Source organism: Sander vitreus, chromosome 9 (genome assembly GCF_031162955.1).
Source record: "Sander vitreus isolate 19-12246 chromosome 9, sanVit1, whole genome shotgun sequence".
In the NCBI taxonomy this organism is placed as follows: Eukaryota; Metazoa; Chordata; class Actinopteri; order Perciformes; family Percidae; genus Sander; species Sander vitreus.
This window is the reverse complement of record NC_135863.1, coordinates 12,185,478-12,207,706: the sequence shown is the minus strand read 5'-3', so window position 1 is coordinate 12,207,706 and position 22,229 is coordinate 12,185,478. Positions and strand designations below refer to the sequence as shown.

General features: G+C 40.0%; 1 protein-coding gene across 1 annotated transcript in view; it reads right to left on the bottom strand.

Moving 5' to 3' along the window:
* LOC144523298 (adhesion G protein-coupled receptor D2) overlaps nucleotides 1–22,069 on the bottom strand; it is a 107,844-nt gene extending 85,775 nt beyond the window's left edge. Inside the window, exons 1-15 of the mRNA XM_078258770.1 lie at nucleotides 21,846–22,069; nucleotides 21,696–21,732; nucleotides 21,338–21,362; nucleotides 20,286–20,510; nucleotides 19,340–19,978; nucleotides 16,328–16,510; nucleotides 15,977–16,050; nucleotides 14,663–14,962; nucleotides 14,264–14,375; nucleotides 11,713–11,859; nucleotides 2,716–2,818; nucleotides 2,303–2,414; nucleotides 1,456–1,511; nucleotides 1,159–1,285; nucleotides 509–612 (exon numbers count right to left, since the gene is read on the bottom strand). Of these exons, the coding sequence (XP_078114896.1) occupies nucleotides 509–612; nucleotides 1,159–1,285; nucleotides 1,456–1,511; nucleotides 2,303–2,414; nucleotides 2,716–2,818; nucleotides 11,713–11,859; nucleotides 14,264–14,375; nucleotides 14,663–14,962; nucleotides 15,977–16,050; nucleotides 16,328–16,510; nucleotides 19,340–19,978; nucleotides 20,286–20,510; nucleotides 21,338–21,362; nucleotides 21,696–21,731 (2,243 nt within the window). The 5' untranslated portion in view covers nucleotide 21,732; nucleotides 21,846–22,069. The remainder of the gene's footprint in view (nucleotides 1–508; nucleotides 613–1,158; nucleotides 1,286–1,455; nucleotides 1,512–2,302; nucleotides 2,415–2,715; nucleotides 2,819–11,712; nucleotides 11,860–14,263; nucleotides 14,376–14,662; nucleotides 14,963–15,976; nucleotides 16,051–16,327; nucleotides 16,511–19,339; nucleotides 19,979–20,285; nucleotides 20,511–21,337; nucleotides 21,363–21,695; nucleotides 21,733–21,845) is intronic.
* Nucleotides 22,070–22,229: the final 160 nt, after the last annotated feature.

Here is a 22,229-nt window from a genome sequence, read left to right as displayed (position 1 = left end):
ATGCATAATTGGTTTACCTGTTAGCGCTACCCCGGACAAAATATATTTACCTAATGGGTAGCAGCAAGAACTCATTTCTATGAATTTAAATTGTATTGATAAAATTAAATTGCCAGATCAACTGAAATCCAAATTTCCCGAAATAAACAAATTGGAAAGTCCTTCATTGGTCAATGAGAAGCCCTTACTTTGAACTGACTCTACACTTCTGACTTCCACATAAGTATGTCACATTGTTATTATTACTACAATTGTTATGTTCTTGACACAGAAATAGTCAGATCTAAATACTGATTACAAATGTATAAGTTGTTAGTATCAAAAACACTTTTATACATAGGTTGTAATGCAGCTCTTGTTTTCCTAGAACATATAGATGCTAAATGTATTTAATAACACAAAAAGGAGGCTGAAGCTGAGTTGTGTGCATTGGCTCAAACAGACAGAAACCATGCAGGCAGAAAGGTTGGCATCGTAAGTTAGCGGGAAAGGAAAATCAGCTACTCACTCCAGCACAGTGAACAGCATCAAGGTAACCACCAGCGCACACAGAGACGCACCAGAGCCGATGAATGTCAGCTTGGTCAAAATAAGCTCTTCCTCAGGACTCCACTGGGACAGAAGGGAGCGGTAGAAGTGAGGGACAGAGAGCGGAGAATGTTGTCAAACTATCGCAGGTTTGATCCATCTGATGCTTTCTCAAATACACTGAATTCCTACCTCATCGATTCATTTGTGTATCGACTAAATGCAAACAAAATTAAAACTTTAAAGTGTTGCTGATGGTTTTTGTTTTTTGTTTATTTTACTACGTTTTGTGTACTTTGGATAGACAAAAAGAACCGTTTTACCAATGCATTCTTCAAAATGGGAGTGACGGCTGCTAAAAATCTTATCCACAATTTTAACGATGAAAGAAGACAACCTGGATTTAGATTTCACATCAGCAACATTAAGATTTAGATGTAATGATCATTTCGGTCAGAAGTAAAAAAACAACTATCCCATATTATCAATATGACATAAGATTTCACTCAACCCTTAGTCTAAAGTTAAGGGTCTGACTGTCAAATTTATAGTTAACATTTTCCATCATGCAACCTCTTTTTCAGCATGTGTGATTTAACTCACTGCATCACAGAACATCTCATGAGTTACCTTCGACTCCAGGTAATTCATCAGCACTGCAAAGTTGGTGGTGTGGTTACATAGACAGGAAGTGATACCAGAGCCGGTCAAGGTCAACCTGCAACCATCACTGGACCAGCTGCTGGTATGATTATGCCTAAAGCACAATACACAAGCACAGACAAACACAAACACACCGTCATCAATTACTTTCATAAAGCAGAGACATTTAGTGTTAAACATTAAGCCAACAGCCTCAATCTCTATTGCAATAACACATTCATTTATCAGGGATGTTTATGTGACTGAATTGTTGGTCAAACTTACATTAAGCTGAAATTCCAAAAGGCACAAACAGCAGTAACTCGCTGAGAATACTCCACCTAGAAACAGAAACACATGTTTGCACTTGTTTTCTTTCTCATTTAATATATTGCCTTGGACTCCAAGCCAAAAGCGACATGGATAAAAACCATGTACTGCTTGCTGGGAGATAAAAATTCTTATGTAGTGACATATTGCATTTGGTGAGTTTATCAAAGGGCAACAAATCAACTGCTATATAAAATGTTTGCCATCAGCATGAGTTTCAGTTTCAATCCAGAACTGAATGTCCCCCTTTGTTGTTCAACATTGCAGACTCAAACTAGCATCCTTAAAGCTTTAGTGCATCACTTTTTGATATTAATGGACGTCCGTTACATTCAAGCCATTGACAAATGAGTTGTTACAAAGCTAATTCAGACTACACACAACTCTCTCTGTATTTCTCAGTATTTCTATATTGAGAACATTGTGTCGTCCGGCAACTTTCACGAGCAGAAACTCAAGTGAAGATAATTACCTCTTCTGAAGAGTCCATGTTTGTTTTTTTATCCTCCGTGTCCTCCTTGGCTACTAGCAATTGTGTGGGGGAGGGGTGGGGGCTGTGTGCGATCACTGAATGCTTGTATCATGTGGACGCATCGACAGTTTTGTTGTCATTACTTAGAATTCATCATGGGTGCGACATAAACTACGCACTATAGCTTTAAACCTCATATGCTATGTGATGTTTATCACTCAACTGTCAAAATTGAACCTTGTCAGATCAACTGAAAAAAAAAAAAATATATATATATATTTTTTTTTTTTAATCATACTGTGCAACACCCCCCTGAACAATAGACTATACCACGTGTGATGAAGAAAGGGTGTACTTGACAGCCACAGGGATGGTTTGGGCCTTGGAGGCATCACGGACGGTGGCTGATATGACAACAGAAGCCAGGTGACCTGGGAGAATTCTGGGAAGGCAGACAATGGTCACAACTTGCATCTGTCTTACAAATTAAATGTCATATATATGCTAAATAAACTTCAATCCAAACTACTGTTATTCACTGTCCGAATGATCGCTACTCTTTCAAAATGATGAGAGTAAAAGCACAAGCACACCTTATTGAAACCAGAGCAGACAAGTTCACTTTTTGTTATTATTTATTAACTTATTATTTGGTTTAAGTTTAACCTATTATCAGTTAATAATGGCATGTAAAAAGGGTTAGGGTTATGTTATAAATAACATAAGAGAAGACAACAGGCAACCTTTTCACTTTCTCTTGGTGACTGAGTTGAGGCTCCTGTGCTCCAGACACTATCTCACTCAGATGGCTGTAGTGGGTATGAATAAACATCACTTCCTCGTACCCTGATTAGAGAGAGGAGCAGAGAAGATTTATTTTTATGTGATTCAAAATACTGTGCAGAGCATACTTTCAGTTTCACAGTGTCACACTTCAAACACTACTTTCACACATCCAATAGGTGCAAGCACATTGTTCATTGTGATGGCCTAAACCACACAGGTTAAACGGCCAGCAATGGTCCTTCCCGGTGCAGAAAAGGCGTGGCCAAGGGTGAAGGACTGTTATATACTATGGCCTGCCAATTGGGCCGTACCATCAGATGCCATGCTGGAGGGGGGATTTAGGTTTAGGTTGGGTTTATTTGTATTAGTTGCAATTATGTCCATTTTGGTTTTCCCCTGTGTGTTATTTGGTTTGGCCAAGTTAGTATATATGTTCCCTTTTGTCTCATTCAGCAGGTCAGTTTTGTTGAGTTCACATCTATTTTTGTTGTCACTATTTTTGGTTTAAGTTATATTGAGTTGACCTATTTTAGAGGCCTAGATATTAAGTTCTTGGTTTATATTGTTTTGTGCATTTTTTGGGTAAATAAAACCCCACTTTTTCAACCAACTCCTGTTTTCCTCATTGTTTTACTGCTTGGTCGGTGACATTCATGTACCCATTCTGCTGAAAGTTCTGCTTCCAAATTGTCTGTCAATTATTTTAGATTTTAATCATATTTTCTAGTCCTAACTCGGTTACATATTCTGGAAACAATTAGACAAAGTATGATAGGAAAACCTCTACAGCAAAGAATGTAACATGATGTAATTATATATTGTATTGTAACCTGTAGTATTATTGATATTAACATAATTAACAAAATCAACGTATTCAGTTAATTATTTGTTATGTAATCCTTTAATAAGCATCAAATAAATTGAGTTTCCAGAGTTAGATTAATAGATGATTTGTACCAATGAAATCTACAACTTCTTGAAGGACGTAGAGTATAAAGGCTTTACTTTCAAGTTGATTAAAATAGTTTAGCCATAAGATGAAGGCGAGTTATCTTTCAGTCTGATTAAGAATGAGCTGATATGTGCTGCACAAATATGCATGCCTCATAGTGTAGCTTCAGTATCTTAATTCATAATCTTATCACCAGGCAGAACATTTTAAAAATAAGTTTTCTACAATAATTTTCTCAGTATGGTTGAGGCATAGTTATGGTAAGGCAACTAAAACAGAAGATTAAGATTACCATGACAGGGGGTGCTGTTGGACACCGAGCATGTAGGACGTGTCTCCCTTTTGCTCCGCGAGTTTGTGTTTCTTTTCACTAGTTTGGTCGGTGCACAATTGTGACAAGTACTTTTTCAGTTTCTGGGGAATTTCAACCGACAATGGCAGCTGCACGTGGAAACTCGGCTCGCACAGGCCATGCTAAGGCTTCTCCCTCGACTGAGCCCGCATCTCCGCCGAAGGTGGTCACGGACCCAGAGTGTGCACCCAATTTGGATCACTTCCGGGCTATGTTAGACCAGTTGAAAGGGGACATTTGCGACAAAATAGACTCGCTGTCTTGCGAGCTTCGAGCGGACATTACTTCGGTAAGAGAGGAGCTTAGGCACGCAATTGAACCGATGCAACAAAAACTTAGCTCCCATGATCAAGCTATCACGGAGTTGCAGTGCGCGTGCACTGACCACAGTGACCTGCTAACTTCACTGGATTCAACAGTTTCCACGCTGAAAGCCGAGGTTAAACTGCTGACCGATAAATGTGAGGACCTGGAGGGTAGAGCGAGGAGGAACAACATACAGCTGGTAGGTGTGCCAGAGGGGGCCGAAGGTGTGCGCCCAACCGAATTTATTGCCCAGCTGTTGATGGACTCCCTCGGCCTGGATGAGTTGCCCCTGCTCGATTGTGCGCATCGCACTCTCCGATCCAAGCCCAGTGATGGTAAACCACCCCGACCCTTTCTGATTCGTGTGCACTTTTTTCACGTGAGGAATGACATTTTACGCCGGGCCAGCGAGGTTCCTCTTCTCCACCAAGGCAAAAGGCTTTCTCTTTCCTGACTATACTTCTTCGGTTGCGAAAAAACGTGCTGCATTCACGGACGTTAAATGTCTGTTACATTCGTGTCCTGGAGTGAAGTGTGGATTGAGGTTTCCCACACCTTTGAGGACCCAGCCACTGCAATGGACTTTGTCAAGGTGAAGTTAAAGTCTGGTGTCTCTTCTGGAGCTACAGTTTGAAAGCGGCTGGCAGTCTGTTTGCTAAACTGGGGGTAAATTTAACTCGTTTTCTGTTGTTAAGCTGCCCTGCTTTAAGTTTGTGTCACTTTTCATATTTTGCTACTGTGTTTGTTTACATATTTATTTTATGCTTTATTACAATCTCGCATGAGCACTACTGGTTTGCTGTTAACGGAGCGCGTTAGGATGTTTTTGGTAGTTCGTGGGATTTGCTCAGCTCATGGGGTGGTGGGTGGGTGGGTGTGTGAGGAGTTCTCCCTTTTCCTCTCGCTGTGTGTTTTGTGTTTTGTTTAGTCAGGTCACACATGTTTTATTTTATTTCTGTGACTGTTATACATTCCGCGCTGCAGTGTACACTAATACTTGACTAGCATGCAGCAGTCTAGGATGCCACGACAATCAGGGACTGATAGGACTCAAATTTGTTAGCTGGAACTGTAATGGTCTAAATCAGCCTATTAAATGCAGCAAAGAATGTAACATGATGTAATTATATATTGTATTGTAACCTGTAGTATTATTGATATTAACATAATTAACAACATCAACGTATTCAGTTAATTATTTGTTATGTAATCCTTTAATAAGCATCAAATAAATTGAGTTTCCAGAGTTAGATTAATAGATGATTTGTACCAATGAAATCTACAACTTCTTGAAGGACGTAGAGTATAAAGGCTTTACTTTCAAGTTGATTAAAATAGTTTAGCCATAAGATGAAGGCGAGTTATCTTTCAGTCTGATTAAGAATGAGCTGATATGTGCTGCACAAATATGCATGCCTCATAGTGTAGCTTCAGTATCTTAATTCATAATCTTATCACCAGGCAGAACATTTTAAAAATAAGTTTTCTACAATAATTTTCTCAGTATGGTTGAGGCATAGTTATGGTAAGGCAACTAAAACAGAAGATTAAGATTACCATGACAGGGGGTGCTGTTGGACACCGAGCATGTAGGACGTGTCTCCCTTTTGCTCCGCGAGTTTGTGTTTCTTTTCACTAGTTTGGTCGGTGCACAATTGTGACAAGTACTTGGTCAGTTTCGGTGTTTTTTTGGGAAATTTCAACCGACAATGGCAGCTGCACGTGGAAACTCGGCTCGCACAGGCCATGCTAAGGCTTCTCCCTCGACTGAGCCCGCATCTCCGCCGAAGGTGGTCACGGACCCAGAGTGTGCACCCAATTTGGATCACTTCCGGGCTATGTTAGACCAGTTGAAAGGGGACATTTGCGACAAAATAGACTCGCTGTCTTGCGAGCTTCGAGCGGACATTACTTCGGTAAGAGAGGAGCTTAGGCACGCAATTGAACCGATGCAACAAAAACTTAGCTCCCATGATCAAGCTATCACGGAGTTGCAGTGCGCGTGCACTGACCACAGTGACCTGCTAACTTCACTGGATTCAACAGTTTCCACGCTGAAAGCCGAGGTTAAACTGCTGACCGATAAATGTGAGGACCTGGAGGGTAGAGCGAGGAGGAACAACATACAGCTGGTAGGTGTGCCAGAGGGGGCCGAAGGTGTGCGCCCAACCGAATTTATTGCCCAGCTGTTGATGGACTCCCTCGGCCTGGATGAGTTGCCCCTGCTCGATTGTGCGCATCGCACTCTCCGATCCAAGCCCAGTGATGGTAAACCACCCCGACCCTTTCTGATTCGTGTGCACTTTTTTTCACGTGAGGAATGACATTTTACGCCGGGCCAGCGAGGTTCCTCTTCTCCACCAAGGCAAAAGGCTTTCTCTTTCCTGACTATACTTCTTCGGTTGCGAAAAAACGTGCTGCATTCACGGACGTTAAATGTCTGTTACATTTCGTGTCCTGGAGTGAAGTGTGGATTGAGGTTTCCCACACCTTTGAGGACCCAGCCACTGCAATGGACTTTGTCAAGGTGAAGTTAAAGTCTGGTGTCTCTTCTGGAGCTACAGTTTGAAAGCGGCTGGCAGTCTGTTTGCTAAACTGGGGGTAAATTTAACTCGTTTTCTGTTGTTAAGCTGCCCTGCTTTAAGTTTGTGTCACTGGACTTGAGTCACTTTTCATATTTTGCTACTGTGTTTGTTTACATATTTATTTTATGCTTTATTACAATCTCGCATGAGCACTACTGGTTTGCTGTTAACGGAGCGCGTTAGGATGTTTTTGGTAGTTCGTGGGATTTGCTCAGCTCATGGGGTGGTGGGTGGGTGGGTGTGTGAGGAGTTCTCCCTTTTCCTCTCGCTGTGTGTTTTGTGTTTTGTTTAGTCAGGTCACACATGTTTTATTTTATTTCTGTGACTGTTATACATTCCGCGCTGCAGTGTACACTAATACTTGACTAGCATGCAGCAGTCTAGGATGCCACGACAATCAGGGACTGATAGGACTCAAATTTGTTAGCTGGAACTGTAATGGTCTAAATCAGCCTATTAAATGCAGCAAAGTTCTTCACCATCTTCAACAATTAGGTGCCCATATTGTTTTCCTTCAAGAGACTCCTTTAAAATCTTCCAGCCATATCAGATTAAAGAGGAGGTGGGTCAGTCAAGTATTTCATTCTAGTTTTAATGGTAAATCTAGGGGTGTTGCAATTTTGATTCACAAATCGGTTCCTTTTGTGTGCTCTAATGTAATAGCTGACCCCAATGGAAGGTTTGTGTTTGTAACTGGACAGCTATATAGTAATTCTGTGATTCTGGCTAATGTGTATGGTCCAAACTGGGATGACGATAATTTTTTCCATCAATTGTTCGCCAAGTTACCTGACATGTCCACACATGTACTCATTATGGGGGGTGACTTCAACTGTTGGCTTAATCCTGTATTAGATCGTTCTACTAGACCAGGAGTGCCCTCAAAGTCTTCTAAGACCATTTTATCCTTTATGGATGAGTTCTCTGTCTCTGATCCATGGCGTTTTCTTAATCCGTCTGGTAAAATGTATTCTTTTTTCTCTCATGTACATCACTCCTTTTCTCGTATTGATTATTTTCTCCTGGACAACCGTTTTCTCCATTCTGTTCAGTCTTGCTCTTATGATACTATTCTAATATCAGATCATGCTCTGACCACACTGGAGTTATTCATACAGGAGCGCGAACGTACGTGGCCCCCTTGGCGTCTCAATACGCGCTTGCTATCTAATGAGGATTTTGTTAAGTTTGTTTCTAATCAAATTGACTTTTTTCTTACTACCAACAAAACTCCAGGGATCTCAGCCTCCCTTCTTTGGGAGACTTTGAAAGCATACATTAGAGGTGAAATTATTTCATACAGCAGCTATGAGAACAAACAAAGGAAAAGAAATTAAAGGAATTGAGGTTACAAATCTCCCAGCTTGATAATATCTATGCTTCCTCCCCATCCGCTAACATATATAAGGATTGTCTCTCTCTTCAGGCTGAGTTTTATGTTCTTTCTACTAAAGAGGTTGAGGAGCTCTTATTTAAGGCTAAATATTGTTATTATGAATCTGGGGCTAAGGCGACCAAACTTTTGGCCCATCAGCTTCGACAGGCTTCCTCCTCTCAGCAGATTCCACAAATTCATACTCCTTCTGGCGTCAAACCGATCCTAAAAAAATTAATGATCAGTTTAAACGGTTTTACTCCTCTTTATATACTTCTGAGGTTGGGTCTGATCTGTCAGCCCCGGATAGTGTTTTTGACTCACTGGAGTTGGTTAGGGTAGATGCTGATACTGCTGAGCAGTTAGAGGGCCCAATCGCCATAGATGACCTTAAACGGGCAACATTTTCTATGCAGTCTGGAAAATGTCCAGGCCCGGACGGTTTTCCGACCGAGTTTTACAAGACCTTTTTTGACAAATTAGCACCAGTTTTGATTGAAATGTTCAATGAATCTCTTACTCTTTCTAAATTACCTCAGACTCTAAATCAGACCTTCATATCATTACTCTTAAAAAAGAATAAGGACCCTCTGTCTTGCTCAAGTTACCGTCCAATTAGTCTTTTATCTGTAGATGTAAAACTTCTGTCCAAGTTATTAGCTCTGCGACTGGAATCAGTTTTGCCTTTGATAATCTCTCCTGATCAGACGGGTTTTGTCCAGAACAGACATGGGTTCTTTAATCTCAGACGACTTCTTAATGTTGTTTATAATCCTTCCATGTCAATGGGGCCGGAAGCCGTAATCTCATTAGACGCGGAGAAGGCTTTTGACAGAGTAGAGAGGAACTACCTTTTTTACGCTTTGGAGAAATTTGGTTTTGGCCAGGAGTTCATTTCTTGGATTAAGTTGCTCTATTCATCCCCTGTGGCTTCAGTCAGAACTAATGATACCCATTCAGATTACTTCCCTTTGCACCGCTCCACTCGTCAGGGCTGTCCTCTGAGTCCTCTTCTATTTGCTGTTGCTATTGAACCTCTGGCTATTGCGCTTCGTTCAGAACCACGCATCACTGGAATAACAAGATATGGTCTTGAACAGAAGGTCTCCCTCTATGCCGATGACTTATTACTATATGTGTCCAATTTCTCTGTCTCAGTTCCAGCTGCTCTTGACATCCTTAGTTCATTTGGTCAGATTTCAGGCTATAAACTAAATTTGGACAAGAGTGAGCCGTTTCCTTTAAATCAAGGTGCCCAAAATGCTGCTCAGGGTTTCCCATTCAAAATTGTTCCATTTGGCTTTAAATACCTTGGTATCCAGATTAGAGACCGATTTGAAGATTTGTTTGATTCTAATTTTGCCCCTTTGTTAGAACAGATACGGATGGACTTTCAACGGTGGTCACTGCTGCCTCTTTCCCTTGTGGCCAGGGTTAATTTGGTTAAGATAAACATCCTCCCCAAATTGTCTTATCTCTTCCAGTCTTTCTCCCTCAGTCTTTTTTTCACAAATTAGACAAATCAATCACTGAGTTTAAATGGAACAGGAAGGTCCATTGTTTGCGAAAGGAGCTGTTGCAGAGACCTAAGACCCTTAGGGGCTTGGCCCTTCCTAACTTGAGGTTTTATTACTGGGCTTCCATCCTTAGAGTAATTCAGCTTTGGATTTCTCTGGAGGGGGCACCAGTTCCTCCTACATGGTTGAGTATGGAGATGTTTTCTGCTAAACCTGCTTCGTCGATTGCTCTCATCCACGCTCCTCTTAGCTTATCTTAGTTAAATCCACTTTTAAAATTTGGAAGCAATTTCGACGCTATTTTGGTCTACAGACCTTCTCTTTCCTAGCACCTTTATCAGCTAACCCTGTTTTTTATCCTTCCTTAATTGATGGGGCTTTTTCTTTGTGGTCTGACTACGGCATCAAGGCATTTAGGGACTTGTATATTTCTGGTGCATTTGCATCCTTCCAGCAACTCTCCGAGAAATTCCATTTGCCTAGACAGCATTTTTTTTTTTTAGATATCTTCAAGTTCATAGTTTCATCCGCAATCTTAGCCCCAATTTCCCAAGTCTCCCAGAGGCCTCTCTAATTGACTCATTTTTAACCCCATTGCCTACCATTAAGGGTGCTATTTCACGTTTATACAATCTTATCTATTCTTTGCAGCTTACCCCGCAGCATAAAATTAAAACCCAATGGGAGGAGGCTCTAGGGGAGGGGATCTCGGAGGAGCTGTGGGATGCCATTTTGCGTCGGGTTCACTCATCTATTTGTGCTAGACATGGTCTGACCCAGTGCAAAATTCTACATCGTACCCATCTCACTCGAGTTAGGCTTTCCAAAATCTATAATGATGTCGATCCCATGTGCATTAAATGTCATCAGGCTCCAGCTACCCATGTCCATGTGTTTTGGTCTTGCCCTTCACTACTTAATTTTTGGACACAGATATTTAATTCTATTTCTGTTTGTACAGGGGTTCAATTTGATCCAACAACATGTACCGCTTTGTTTGGGGTTTTACCTCCTACTTTGCAGCTTCCTAAATATAAAGCTGACTTTGTAGCCTTTGTCTCCTTATTGGCTAGACGTTTGATTTTATTGAGGTGGAAGTCTCCTGCCCCGCCTTCTCACTCATCTTGGATCAGGGACATCCTTCAGTTTGCGAAGTTGGAGAAAGTTAGGTGCTCGATACATGGTTCTCTTGCAAAGTTTAATAAAACTTGGGGTCCATTTTTTGCACGTTGAGGGATTGATTTTTACGGCTATTCCAGAGTAGCCACCCTGATTGTCTACTAATTGAGTTTTTTCTTGTGTGAATTTGTAGCATACTGGGATGTTTTTTATTTATAACATATTGGGCTTTTATTTAGCAGTGGGTGACCATTTTGTGCTTTTGTTTTGTTCGTTTATTTGTTCTTGGTTTTTACACTATTTAAACTACTCCTTATCTGATTTCATTTTTCTACTTGTTGTACTTGACACTGTTTTGACTCCCGAAATGTTACCTCTTAATTTTGTTATGTCACTGAAAAATCAAAAAAAAAAAAGATTACCATGACAATACTCAATCAAGTTTTTTAATCTCCATTTAGTCAGCAAAGAATAAACGGGGATGCATTTATTCAGTGTGATGGTGGGTCACATTTGGACACAGATTGACACTTAGAACAACCACAGTGTGTAATTGGAAGCAGTAGGAAGAAGTTTGTGTGAGCACATGTGCATGTTGTTTATGGACCAAATAATGTAATGCACATGTAATATGTGCGTATGTAGCATTTGTACATCTTAAAATGTGAGGGTTTGAGCACATACATTTTCCCTTCTCATTTGGGTTAAGTCTATGACACGTGCCTTTTAATGCGTGTGTGTTTCCTACCCAATGTGTGTATTCTCTGGAGCTCAGTGTCAGGGATAAGCAACTCATCCTGAACACTGCTGCTCGTGCTGTGAGAGCCGACTGCAGCTGGCTTGAAGACTTGACTACAGCTCACTTGAGACAGCTTTTGCCACTTCATGTACACATCTGGTAGCAAAGACAGCAGAGGACAGCCAGACAATAGAGAAAGATTAACAATAATAGTAACCATGAGAAGAAATGCAAGAATATTCTTTATTTATCTGTGTTACAAAGCTAAGAGCTAATAACATTATACATCATAGACATATCAGTGTAAAATTAATCTGAGAACAAATAACGCGTTAAAAAAAATAACGCAGATTAATCCATTCCATATTGACCCGGAGCCAGTCTAGCCACCATTGGACTGTAAAATGAAGGAGGGAGACGAGAATATTCTGCCTGGATTATTAATTACTACTAATTATTACATTTACATGTAAAAATCTCCTTCCTGCCAACCCTGGCTACCGAAATCTGGTGCCACTGATATGTCTGCACTTCTCTCTGATGCTCTGAAACACAAACACTGCTGCACATGACGCTAGTTAACACTATACTCGACAGCAGCTAATGTTAGCCTACCGCTAGCTAGTAGCTGGATTAAACACGGTTAAAATGCTGACAGCTAACGCTAAACGGTGTAAAGTTTGACTGCGTTTTACTGTAGAGGATTCAACACCGGTATGTAACAATCTGCAGCTGCCGTCGGAGAAACAACACAGCCGGTGCGTTCAATGAAACTAGTAAACTACAGCCTCGTAGTGCATTTGAAGTTATTGTAAATGTCCTTTTCCCATCTGATGGTTCAACAACAATTTACTACTGAAATTAGTTATTGTTATACATTATTATTAAATCATTTCATTTTGACCATATGGCCTTAGCAATAAACAAGCCATTCTTTAATGCCACCAATTGTTTAGTTTTTTTTTTCCCTTTTCTTTTTTTACTTTCTTAAAAAGTATCGGTTCAGGCACCGTTAATTATGTATGCGATTAATTTTGATTAATTAATCACAGAGTATGTAATTAGATTAAATTTTTTAATCGATTGACAAACGATTACATTTTCTTAATTGCCATTAATCGTTGAATTTCTATAGTTAAATCGCAATTAATCGCATGTTTTAGCACATGATTAAAATTCTATTATTTTGCATTTCAGAACTGTTTTTAAGTACATATTAACAATGGAAAGCAATTCTTACCAGTGTATCTTGATTGGGAATCAAATGAATGCAAAGAAAATGACTTTATGAACTTGATTTTAAGATTTATATTTGTTTATTATATATTTAATCTAGTCACACATTTGAATCTAGAGTCAATATTATTATTTATATATATATATATATATATATATATATATAGGCTGTCAATCGATTAAAAAATTGTATCTAATTAATTACATACTCTGATTAATTAATCACATACATAATTAACGGTGCCGGAACCGATACTTTTTAAGAAAGTAAAAAAAGAAAAGAAAAAAAGGGTACTAAACAGTTGGTGGCATTAAAGAACGGCTTGTTTATTGCTAACCATATGGTCAAAATGAAATGATTTAATAATAATGTATAACCATAACAATAACTTATTTCACTAGTAAATTGCTGTTGAACGACAAAAACAACAACCAGATAGGAAAAGGACATTTACAATAACTTCAAATGCACCATGAGACTGTAGTTTACCAGTTTCATTGAACGCACCGTCTGTGTTGTTTCTCCGACGGCAGCTGCAGATTGTTACATACCGGTGTTGAATCCTCTACAGTAAAACACAGTCAAACTTTATACCGTTTAGCGTTAGCTGTCAGCATTTTAACCGTGTTTAATCCAGCTACTAGCTAACAGTAGGCTAACGTTAGCTGCTGTTGAGTATAGCGTTAACTAGCGTCACATGCAGCGGTGTTTGTGTTTCCTGTAATGTCTGTTTCAGAGCATCAGAGAGAAGCGCAGACATCAGTGGCACCAGATTTTCGTCTGTATGCAAACGTCAATATGGAATGGATTAATCTGCGTTAATTTTTTAACGCGTTATTTTTTCTCAGATTAATCGAAATTAACACGTTATTTTGACAGCCCTAATATATAAGTTTGGGGTCACTTAGAAATTTCCATTCCACTCCATTATAGACAGAATACTGAGATCAGTTGCATTGTATTTTTAATCAGGGCAGCAGTTTTCAGATTACATTATGTGCTTACATAATTGCAAAAGGGTTCTCCAATGTTTTCTCATTTAGCCTTTTAAAATGATATCAGATTAGTAAACAGAATGTGACTTTGGAACATTGGATGAATGGTTGCTGAGAATGGGCAATGTAGATATTGCATTAAAGATCAGCCACTTCTTTCTACAACAGTGACCCCAAACTTGTGACCGGTAGTGTATATGTATGTATAATATATATATATATATATATATATATATATATATATATATATATATATATATATATATATATATATATATATATATATATATATATATATATATATATATATATATATATATCTCATTACCTATGTTCTTGGTAGAAAGAGTAAAGCCTTTTCTCTCAGCAGATAGCATGTCTGCAAGAGTTTCAGCAAGACTGTCAATGCTCTGGACAATAGTAAATGGTCCCACGCTGACCTGTGCAAGAAAAACAGACCCAACAACAAAAATTGAGATTCATGGAAAACAAAGGATGACTTCTCAGGGTTAAGAAAGTTGATATAATTATTCTACCTCATCCCTCAAAGTGGGACCAAATATGCAAAATAAACACAGTGGAGACCTTGCTAGATAGAAGTGACTTTTGATTGGATTCTGATAAAAAAATCAAACTGTAAAAACATATTCTTCAATACAAATTAAACCTTAGAAATTTATTTGGGGGGGGCATAGCAAATACAGATAAACAGAGGTCACCCCCTCACCCCATCCTCTGTAGGGCCCATCCACTGTGTAGCCATGTGGGGATCCAGCATCAAACTTGCCGCCTTTAAATAGTTGGTAGCAATGGACACCATGATTTCTGCTGCGCCAGTTCCAGCAGAGTGAGAACTAGCCAGTGCAGTCAGGTCCGTCTCAATCATCTGAGTGAGGTAGAGAACATCACTGGAGGTGAGGAGGTGAGGGCCACCGACCTCCACCACATGCAGAACAGCCTGGGTCAGCTGCTGCAGCAAGGCCAGATCTCTGTCCCCAGAGGCATTAACGCTCAGCTCCACCATCACCTGAGGAAAAGGATGGATACATATTTCAATTTATTGACCTGTGTTAAGATTGTTGTAATGCAATGCTGCTAATTCACCAATTCCCTATCTACACATCGTATGATCACAATTACTTCCGTTTAGGATTTTGACCCAGTAAGTTAGTCCTAAAACCAGGGCTGTAGTCAAGTCCACCTTTGTCGAGTCCAAGACAAGTCCAAGCCCAGGACTAGTCGAGACCGAGTCAAGCCCAAATCCAAAGAGGTTCAAGTCCAAGTCATAACCGAGTCCAAATGAGAGAAAATCCTCTTCAAGACCACTTAATTACCTGTTTGTTTATAATTTATGTGATGTGAGAGACAGTATATCTTCTATTTTAAGATGATCATTTTACTTTAGTATTTGTAATAATCGAAAAGCAAGTGCAGAGTAACAAACAATAGGATCAAATTAGGCCATATTATTTACTTTAAGTATAAAATGAAAATGTTCCCTTTCTTGAACTTATTACTTGTCCTGAAGAATTCATAGTACAAAGTGCTCGCTGACATTGTGTCTGTGGCCAAAATGAAAATAATTGATACCTGATGACTGAGGTATATGATGCAGCCAGGTGTATACCAGGCGACCAATCTTGATGCCTGTTCTAGATGGATTATGAATTAAACTAATACCTGTTTTCCGAACGAGCTTCATCAATGGTTTTGTTTTGAAGGAGGAAGTTACTTTAGAACAAAAGCATATAGTGCTGGACTCAGTCAAGACCAACTACAATATTTGGCGAGTCCAATGGCCAAGTCCGGGGACAAGTCCGCGTCCAAATACCAACGAGTCCAAGACAAATCCGAGACAACAGAAAAGCGCCTCGACTCTGGACTCGAGTCCGAGTCCGGACTCAAGTACTACAGCCCTGCCTAAAACTATCCAGTGTTGTTAATTTATTCATTTTATTATCTATTATGTAGTATTTTCATCATAGGCTACTGTACCACTCAAGTGATGATGTGCTACAGACAGCTAAACTGTCCAACTCACAGGTTTGGTCAGAGAATTCTTGCTCAATCTACTGAAGAATGGTGTCTTTGGTAAACTGATAACATCCAGCACTTCTGCAGACAGAAACAGACAAATATAATATATTATAATGCAATCTAAAGCAGCAAGACAACAAACTACAGCCTTAGAAATGTCCATAGATCCCACGCTCCTATGTCGACACAGTGTCAACAACAATTAAAAATTCTAAACTATGCACGGGTAGTATTTACTACAGGACTAATAAATTGAATCCATGGCCATGTTAAGGTAATGCTCTATTTTCATTATCTCTCACAGCAGAGCAAATCAAATTACATCAAGAATGAACTGCATTATTATTATTGGTACCTTTCTTAAACTGGCAAACAGCCCCTCTGAATGAGACACAATTGGCTAGACCCCAGGTCCCAATATCAGGGTCAAAGATGCCACAATCCTCATCAGACTCACGGACGTTGAACAACTCAAAGGAGAATGTTTGATTCTGCAAAGAATTTCCATCCACCGACTTTGCTAACACAGTGAAGTTTCCTAGTGAATAAAATGGTGAAGGTTATTCTTAATGTTAAAATCTTGAAAATGAAAGAGGGACTCATCAAGATTGAATGTCATGTCAGTCACAGTGTGCATAATGCTACACTTCAGAAATCTTGCAAAGACAAAATCACAGCTTAGGATGTAATTCAAGGCAGGAAAATCACACAGGTTTCATTAGCCACAAGAGTTACAAGATATGATGTAACATCAACATAAAACTATACAGCACTATCATAACATGTTATATGTAATACATTTCAGATGTTCCTTAAATTTGTTGCCCTTCAACATTTCTTCTGTATTGTTGTTGCAGAGCTAAAACTCACTGAGCCAAAATGCTTAGACAAGTTAGTTGTCAGTAGTCTTTATCCACGACGTTGTCAACTCTGCCGGATTTCACTCTTTTAGGCCGGATGTCCACTACCTTCCCCTTTCTTTGTGTTGGAATTTCAAATTCTGGTGGATTTATGAGGACTATGGTTAACTGCTCCTCAGATCTCTGCAGGGTAAATCCAGACAGCTAGCTAGACTATCTGTCCAATCTGAGTTTTCTGTTTCACGACTAAAACAACTTTTGAATGTACACCAAAACAAGTTCCTTCCCGAGGCTATTTTGCAGCGACATCGGGCCTGCTGCCGGTGCTAAGCGCCGCCCATGACGATTGTGATTGGTTTAAAGAAATGCTAATAAACCAGAGCACGTTTTTCTCCCATCCCGGAATGCTGTGTGGACTAGCCAGACCCTCCTAAGCAGCGCTTTGGAGGAGGGTCTGGCCAAGCGAGACTAGTTGTCATAGCAACGCAAAAGGATGCAAAAATATGTTTGCTGATGTGCTGTCCCTGTGGCAAGTGTACAACTATGTGTGTGCAACATAAATGTGGTTAAAGTTAGGGAAATGTTGTGGTCATGGCAAACAAATTATGGTTCAGCTGAGGCTGGTTAAAGTTAGGACAATTGTGATGCAATACCAAATAACATACAGTGACGTTTAGGCAAGGATAGTGCTGTGGAGACAGGTCTGGCAATGCGAGACTAGGATTAACACTTGGTTAAAGTTATGAAACAATCATGGTCATTGTCATGGAAAGATCTGTCACAGACAAAAATAATTTGTTATTTTTTAGATAACAACCTTAGTGTGGTTGTAAGCATAAGGCTGACAGGACACCATTTACTACCATGTTGGTTAACATCCCAGAACTGAAAGATCAAAGGATCAGTCAGTCCTTCAACAGCTACTCTACACATACCCTGACTCTGTCTGTAAGTTATTATTAAAAGATAAAAGTTAAAACAAATACATTCCTACACTGTAACTGAAAATGACTAAAAGGAGTGCAAGTGCACTATCCTTTCTGCTGTTCAGTTCCATGAGGTAGAGTTAGTGTTGTGGACTCTCATTGCTCATTGGGGAGCATGATCTCAGAATGAGAGAAGTTTGTTTTGAAGGGTGGGATTCAGAGTGACGTGATTCACAAAACATTTACAAGAACCATTAGGAGCCCTCGAGTTTGCCAATTGTAACTTGGTCACTGTCTCCCCTATTCATTGGAGGGGGAGAGCAACGGAGAGCAAGAGAGATTTCCTCTTTTCTTCTATATCATTCAACTTCCAGTAGTGGTTAATGCTTGAAAGTGTGTGTGTGTGTGTGTGTGTGTGTGTGTGTGTGTGTGTGTGTGTGCGTGTGTGTGTTTACTGCCTGTACGTAAGTTTGCCAAGGCATGCAACAAATTCAGAAAGGATTGGGGATAGCCTCATCAAGCTTTTTTGCTGATCCTAAATCAAGTCATTTAATACTGAGTATCTGCCAATACCGAGCCCTAAAATGATGTTTATCTTTTCCTACATAATACAGCTTCACAGTGCACAATAACTAGGGTTGTGTTGACCAATACTATCACTGAATTTACATAGCAGCCGCCGCTTTCTATTAATTCCAGTGGAAACTGCCAGATTATGTGCTTAAGAGAAGCTTCAACATGAATTTGAAGGTGAGGTTAGCAAATATATTTATTAATGAAATGTGTGAATGTGAAAAGTCTTTTCAAACACTGAGGAATTGTAGCTATAGATCAGGACATTTCTTTAAGTTACAGTAGTCTGACAGATTTGAACTTATTCCGTTTTTAGATAACAGATTTAATTTACTTTTTGAAGTAGGTTTTGTGACCTACTTTTCTCTTAGTGTGTACTTCACTGTAACTATTTCCCTAACTTTTTAACTGTTTCCCTATTTCAATTAGATTAGTTGAACACTGTTTTAATGATCTTACTATTTACAACAACTACTTAAAGCATACAATTCCAAGTATTTAAGACCAACATCTATTTAAATGAGGTCATGATTGGGGGCTGATACGAGAGATGAGGAGTGCGGGTGTAGAGGAGGATGAAAAAGAGTCAGAGCAGATTTGGGTCTAGTTCTATCGGCAATTAATTTCACAGCATTTATTTTACTCTGCTTGGAATGCCAGATGGGTGGGGTTTACCACATCAGGCCAGCTCAGATCTTGGCATGTTACTGAAAAGTGTGTAGTCCAAAATGACTTTCAAATGGTCTCTATGTGATTGTTTTTTCTGCATAGCAACCCCATTCAGCCCTAGTGCCAAACTTTCTTAACTGTAAACATCATTTGAAGTAATGCTTAACCATACCACTGCAGCGTGCAGATTGATAATTATCTTCTGTATTTTATGGTTAAAATTATGTTTGTACTTCCCTGTACTTTGTGATTAAATTAGCTTTTGATCTTAGATTATATCTGGAGTGAACTTTCAGATTCTTCCTGTCCTCATGCTGCATCCATTCAAAACAAATGTACCTTGACATGGGATGTCTCTCCATAGCTTCGTAAGGGAGGACTCTATTTTCACGGCTGCTCCACTCCACTTGAACAACAGCCCCGAGGAAACTGGTGAACACTCGTTTTCCATGGTGTAGATTTCGCTGCTGTTCAGTACCCGGTCCCATATGTGCAGCTCTGTGATGCTCCCTGAGAATGACTCATCCTTCTTAAATGAACCACCAAAGGTGTCCTGCTCCTGTCCAATGATGAAAAGGCCATCAGGGCCAATGCTGTTAGAACCTAGGCCATCACCCCTAGAGACCACAAGGCCGTCAGTAAATAGTGCCCAGCGTCCACCATTCTGGTTCCAAGAAATGCACACCGAACGCCAGGAGTCGTCGTGGTCGAAGGCTTCTTGGTAAGGTCCATGAATGCCATGGACCAGCACAGCCAGCTGCACACGTTTGCCCTGGATCAGATTCACGCGGAGCTGGAACTCATTAATATATGACTGGATGGAGTAAGAAAAGATGGTGGAAATTCCGAAGCAGTTTGGATCGAAGCGGAGACGGGTGCAAACAGTCACGGAGTCCATGGAGGGGAACTTGTGCAGGAGACGGGCATGCTTTCTGTCTGAGCGCCCGGTGAACTCCAGAATCAGGGTCCTGGAGGAACCTTTAGTTTCACCACACAGACAGCAGAAAGAGGCATTACTATGAAGGAAAAGATCCTGCCACAGCTCTCGGAAAAGATAGAACCTAATCATAAAATTCCACATTATGGTCCTGATACTACTTTAAACATGTATTCACTTTGGGTAAGAGTTTTGTATGGCATCATCGTCAGTCCCATTTCATTTTCTATAACCCTTTTGTTAAGCCAGCGAGTAGGTGGAAAGGTGTCTTGGAAACAATGAGCATACTATTTAAAAAGAAAGACATCATGTGAATATAAAGTTTTACAAACAGCACACTGAACCTACTTGTCAGACGTGTCATGACATTCCTGGCAATCCACACAGGCTGAGTGATGTTTAAAGATGTTAAAAAGCTGGTTAGCTCTTGCTTCTCCACTGGGTTGGAGACAGTGGCTAAGGCCCCAGAGCGCTGGTTACACAGTTCCCCTGCATCGTTCCACTGCAGGCGATCAGGCACATACTCATAGTAGGACTCATCATATGTCAGTTGTCTAGTTGCCAGTGTAAAGGCTGATCAAAGAAGATTAGAAGCATTAGTGGAGAGACTGAAATGGCTGACAGTGTTTTGATTTGATTCTGACATCCCAAGGACATTCTTATTCTGTTCAGAGCATATCTGACTAGGGGTCCATGATATAATCAATGTTTTGGCATGTGGGTTAAAGTGGTAGAGCAGCACCCCTGTTAAAATAAAATGACTAATGGTACCTGTGAGAACAGGTCAAACACTCAAGTCTTATCTCCATCCAAATCTAGTGCAAATTTGAATTGAATATTCAGAAAATCTACAAAATAAAATGGGAATTAATGTGCATTTCCCTCCACTATTGGATGCAAATATTAGGAGTTGGACGCATCAAGATACGCATATGCAGTTGGTGGCCCTAATTATCTTTATTAATGTTAACTTATACCTGTTGACTGGTAATGCATTAAAGAGAAGTGTTGTGGGGCGAGTGTCACAGAGAAACTAATGGCATATTTTGCTAAAAGTATCAAAACTTGAAAGGTTTAAAACATTTACATGTATCACCTCGAAGGGGTCCGCCCATCACAAACACAGATCTGAATTCCACTTAGGTTTTTTATGAGCAAAGAAATTAGCATACAACAGGCATCAGCCATGATGTAAATATCCCATCCTTTTCCTTTTCTGACCTAAGACAGACAAGTGACATGCTGTTGAACATTGCCACCTGTCACACGCTGGCTGACTAGTGGGTTACTTGCTAGGTCAGGCGGACTAGCTAGGTTAGCTACTCGGTGCTTACTGCCACCTTGGTGACGCCTTCAATGAAATAGTGTTCAACTGAAAAGAAAAATAGAAAGTGACTCACCTGATATATAGCTGTGGAAACAAACCTGAACCACAAGTATAAGGTTATTGCTGGTATGAAGCAAACATAATATATTGTTCTAACGAGGCAATATACACAACAGGTGTCTTAATTAACGTATAACGGGCGTTTCCTCCGCCAAGCCCGTTGTCTAATGGAACACTTCATCTATTTTCAGGCCTGCACCATACTATTCATATATATGCAACGATATTGAAGGAAAACACACAGGCTATGTTCAAATCTTTATACACAACTTTGTTTACACAACTTAGTCTAAAAAAAGTCGACATGCATTTGTCTAAAATATCGTACTACAGGAATGAAAACATAAACAAAGATCAAGTAAGCTACTTACCAGCAGGCCTATTTTTGGCAACAATAACAAGTGCATCCTGAAAAAAAAAAAACATCTATTAGCTGAGAATGGAACGTAATTCCATCGTACTGTGCTTTCCTATATTGATCAGGCATAAATAAGCAGAACGAATGGACTTTTTCTTTATACCTGAATTAGTCGTTTTGAAACTTTTTTGCGCGTTTTCTCACTCCAATCGCGTCGTGTCTGTGATCGCAGCATTCAACCACAAAAGCGACGTTTTTTTTGTGTTTAATTCCACTAAGTGTAAAGTTGATCAGTGTTTTTTCTTCGCCACTGTGATCTATCAGTCCGTCAGTAAAGTACCTAAGGAACCCTGGCGGTAGCGGAGTCGAGAGCATGAAGGGAGGATGCAGAGGAAGCTGCAGCGAGGAGGAGTGGGTGTAACCTGGAGCGAGCAGAGCACAGGGTTACCAAAAGTAGGGTTCAAGGACCTACAGGGGCCCTCTAGCGGGTTCCAGGGGGTCTGGTTAAGCTAGAGACCTGTACAATGAGGTAATACCATTTACATAT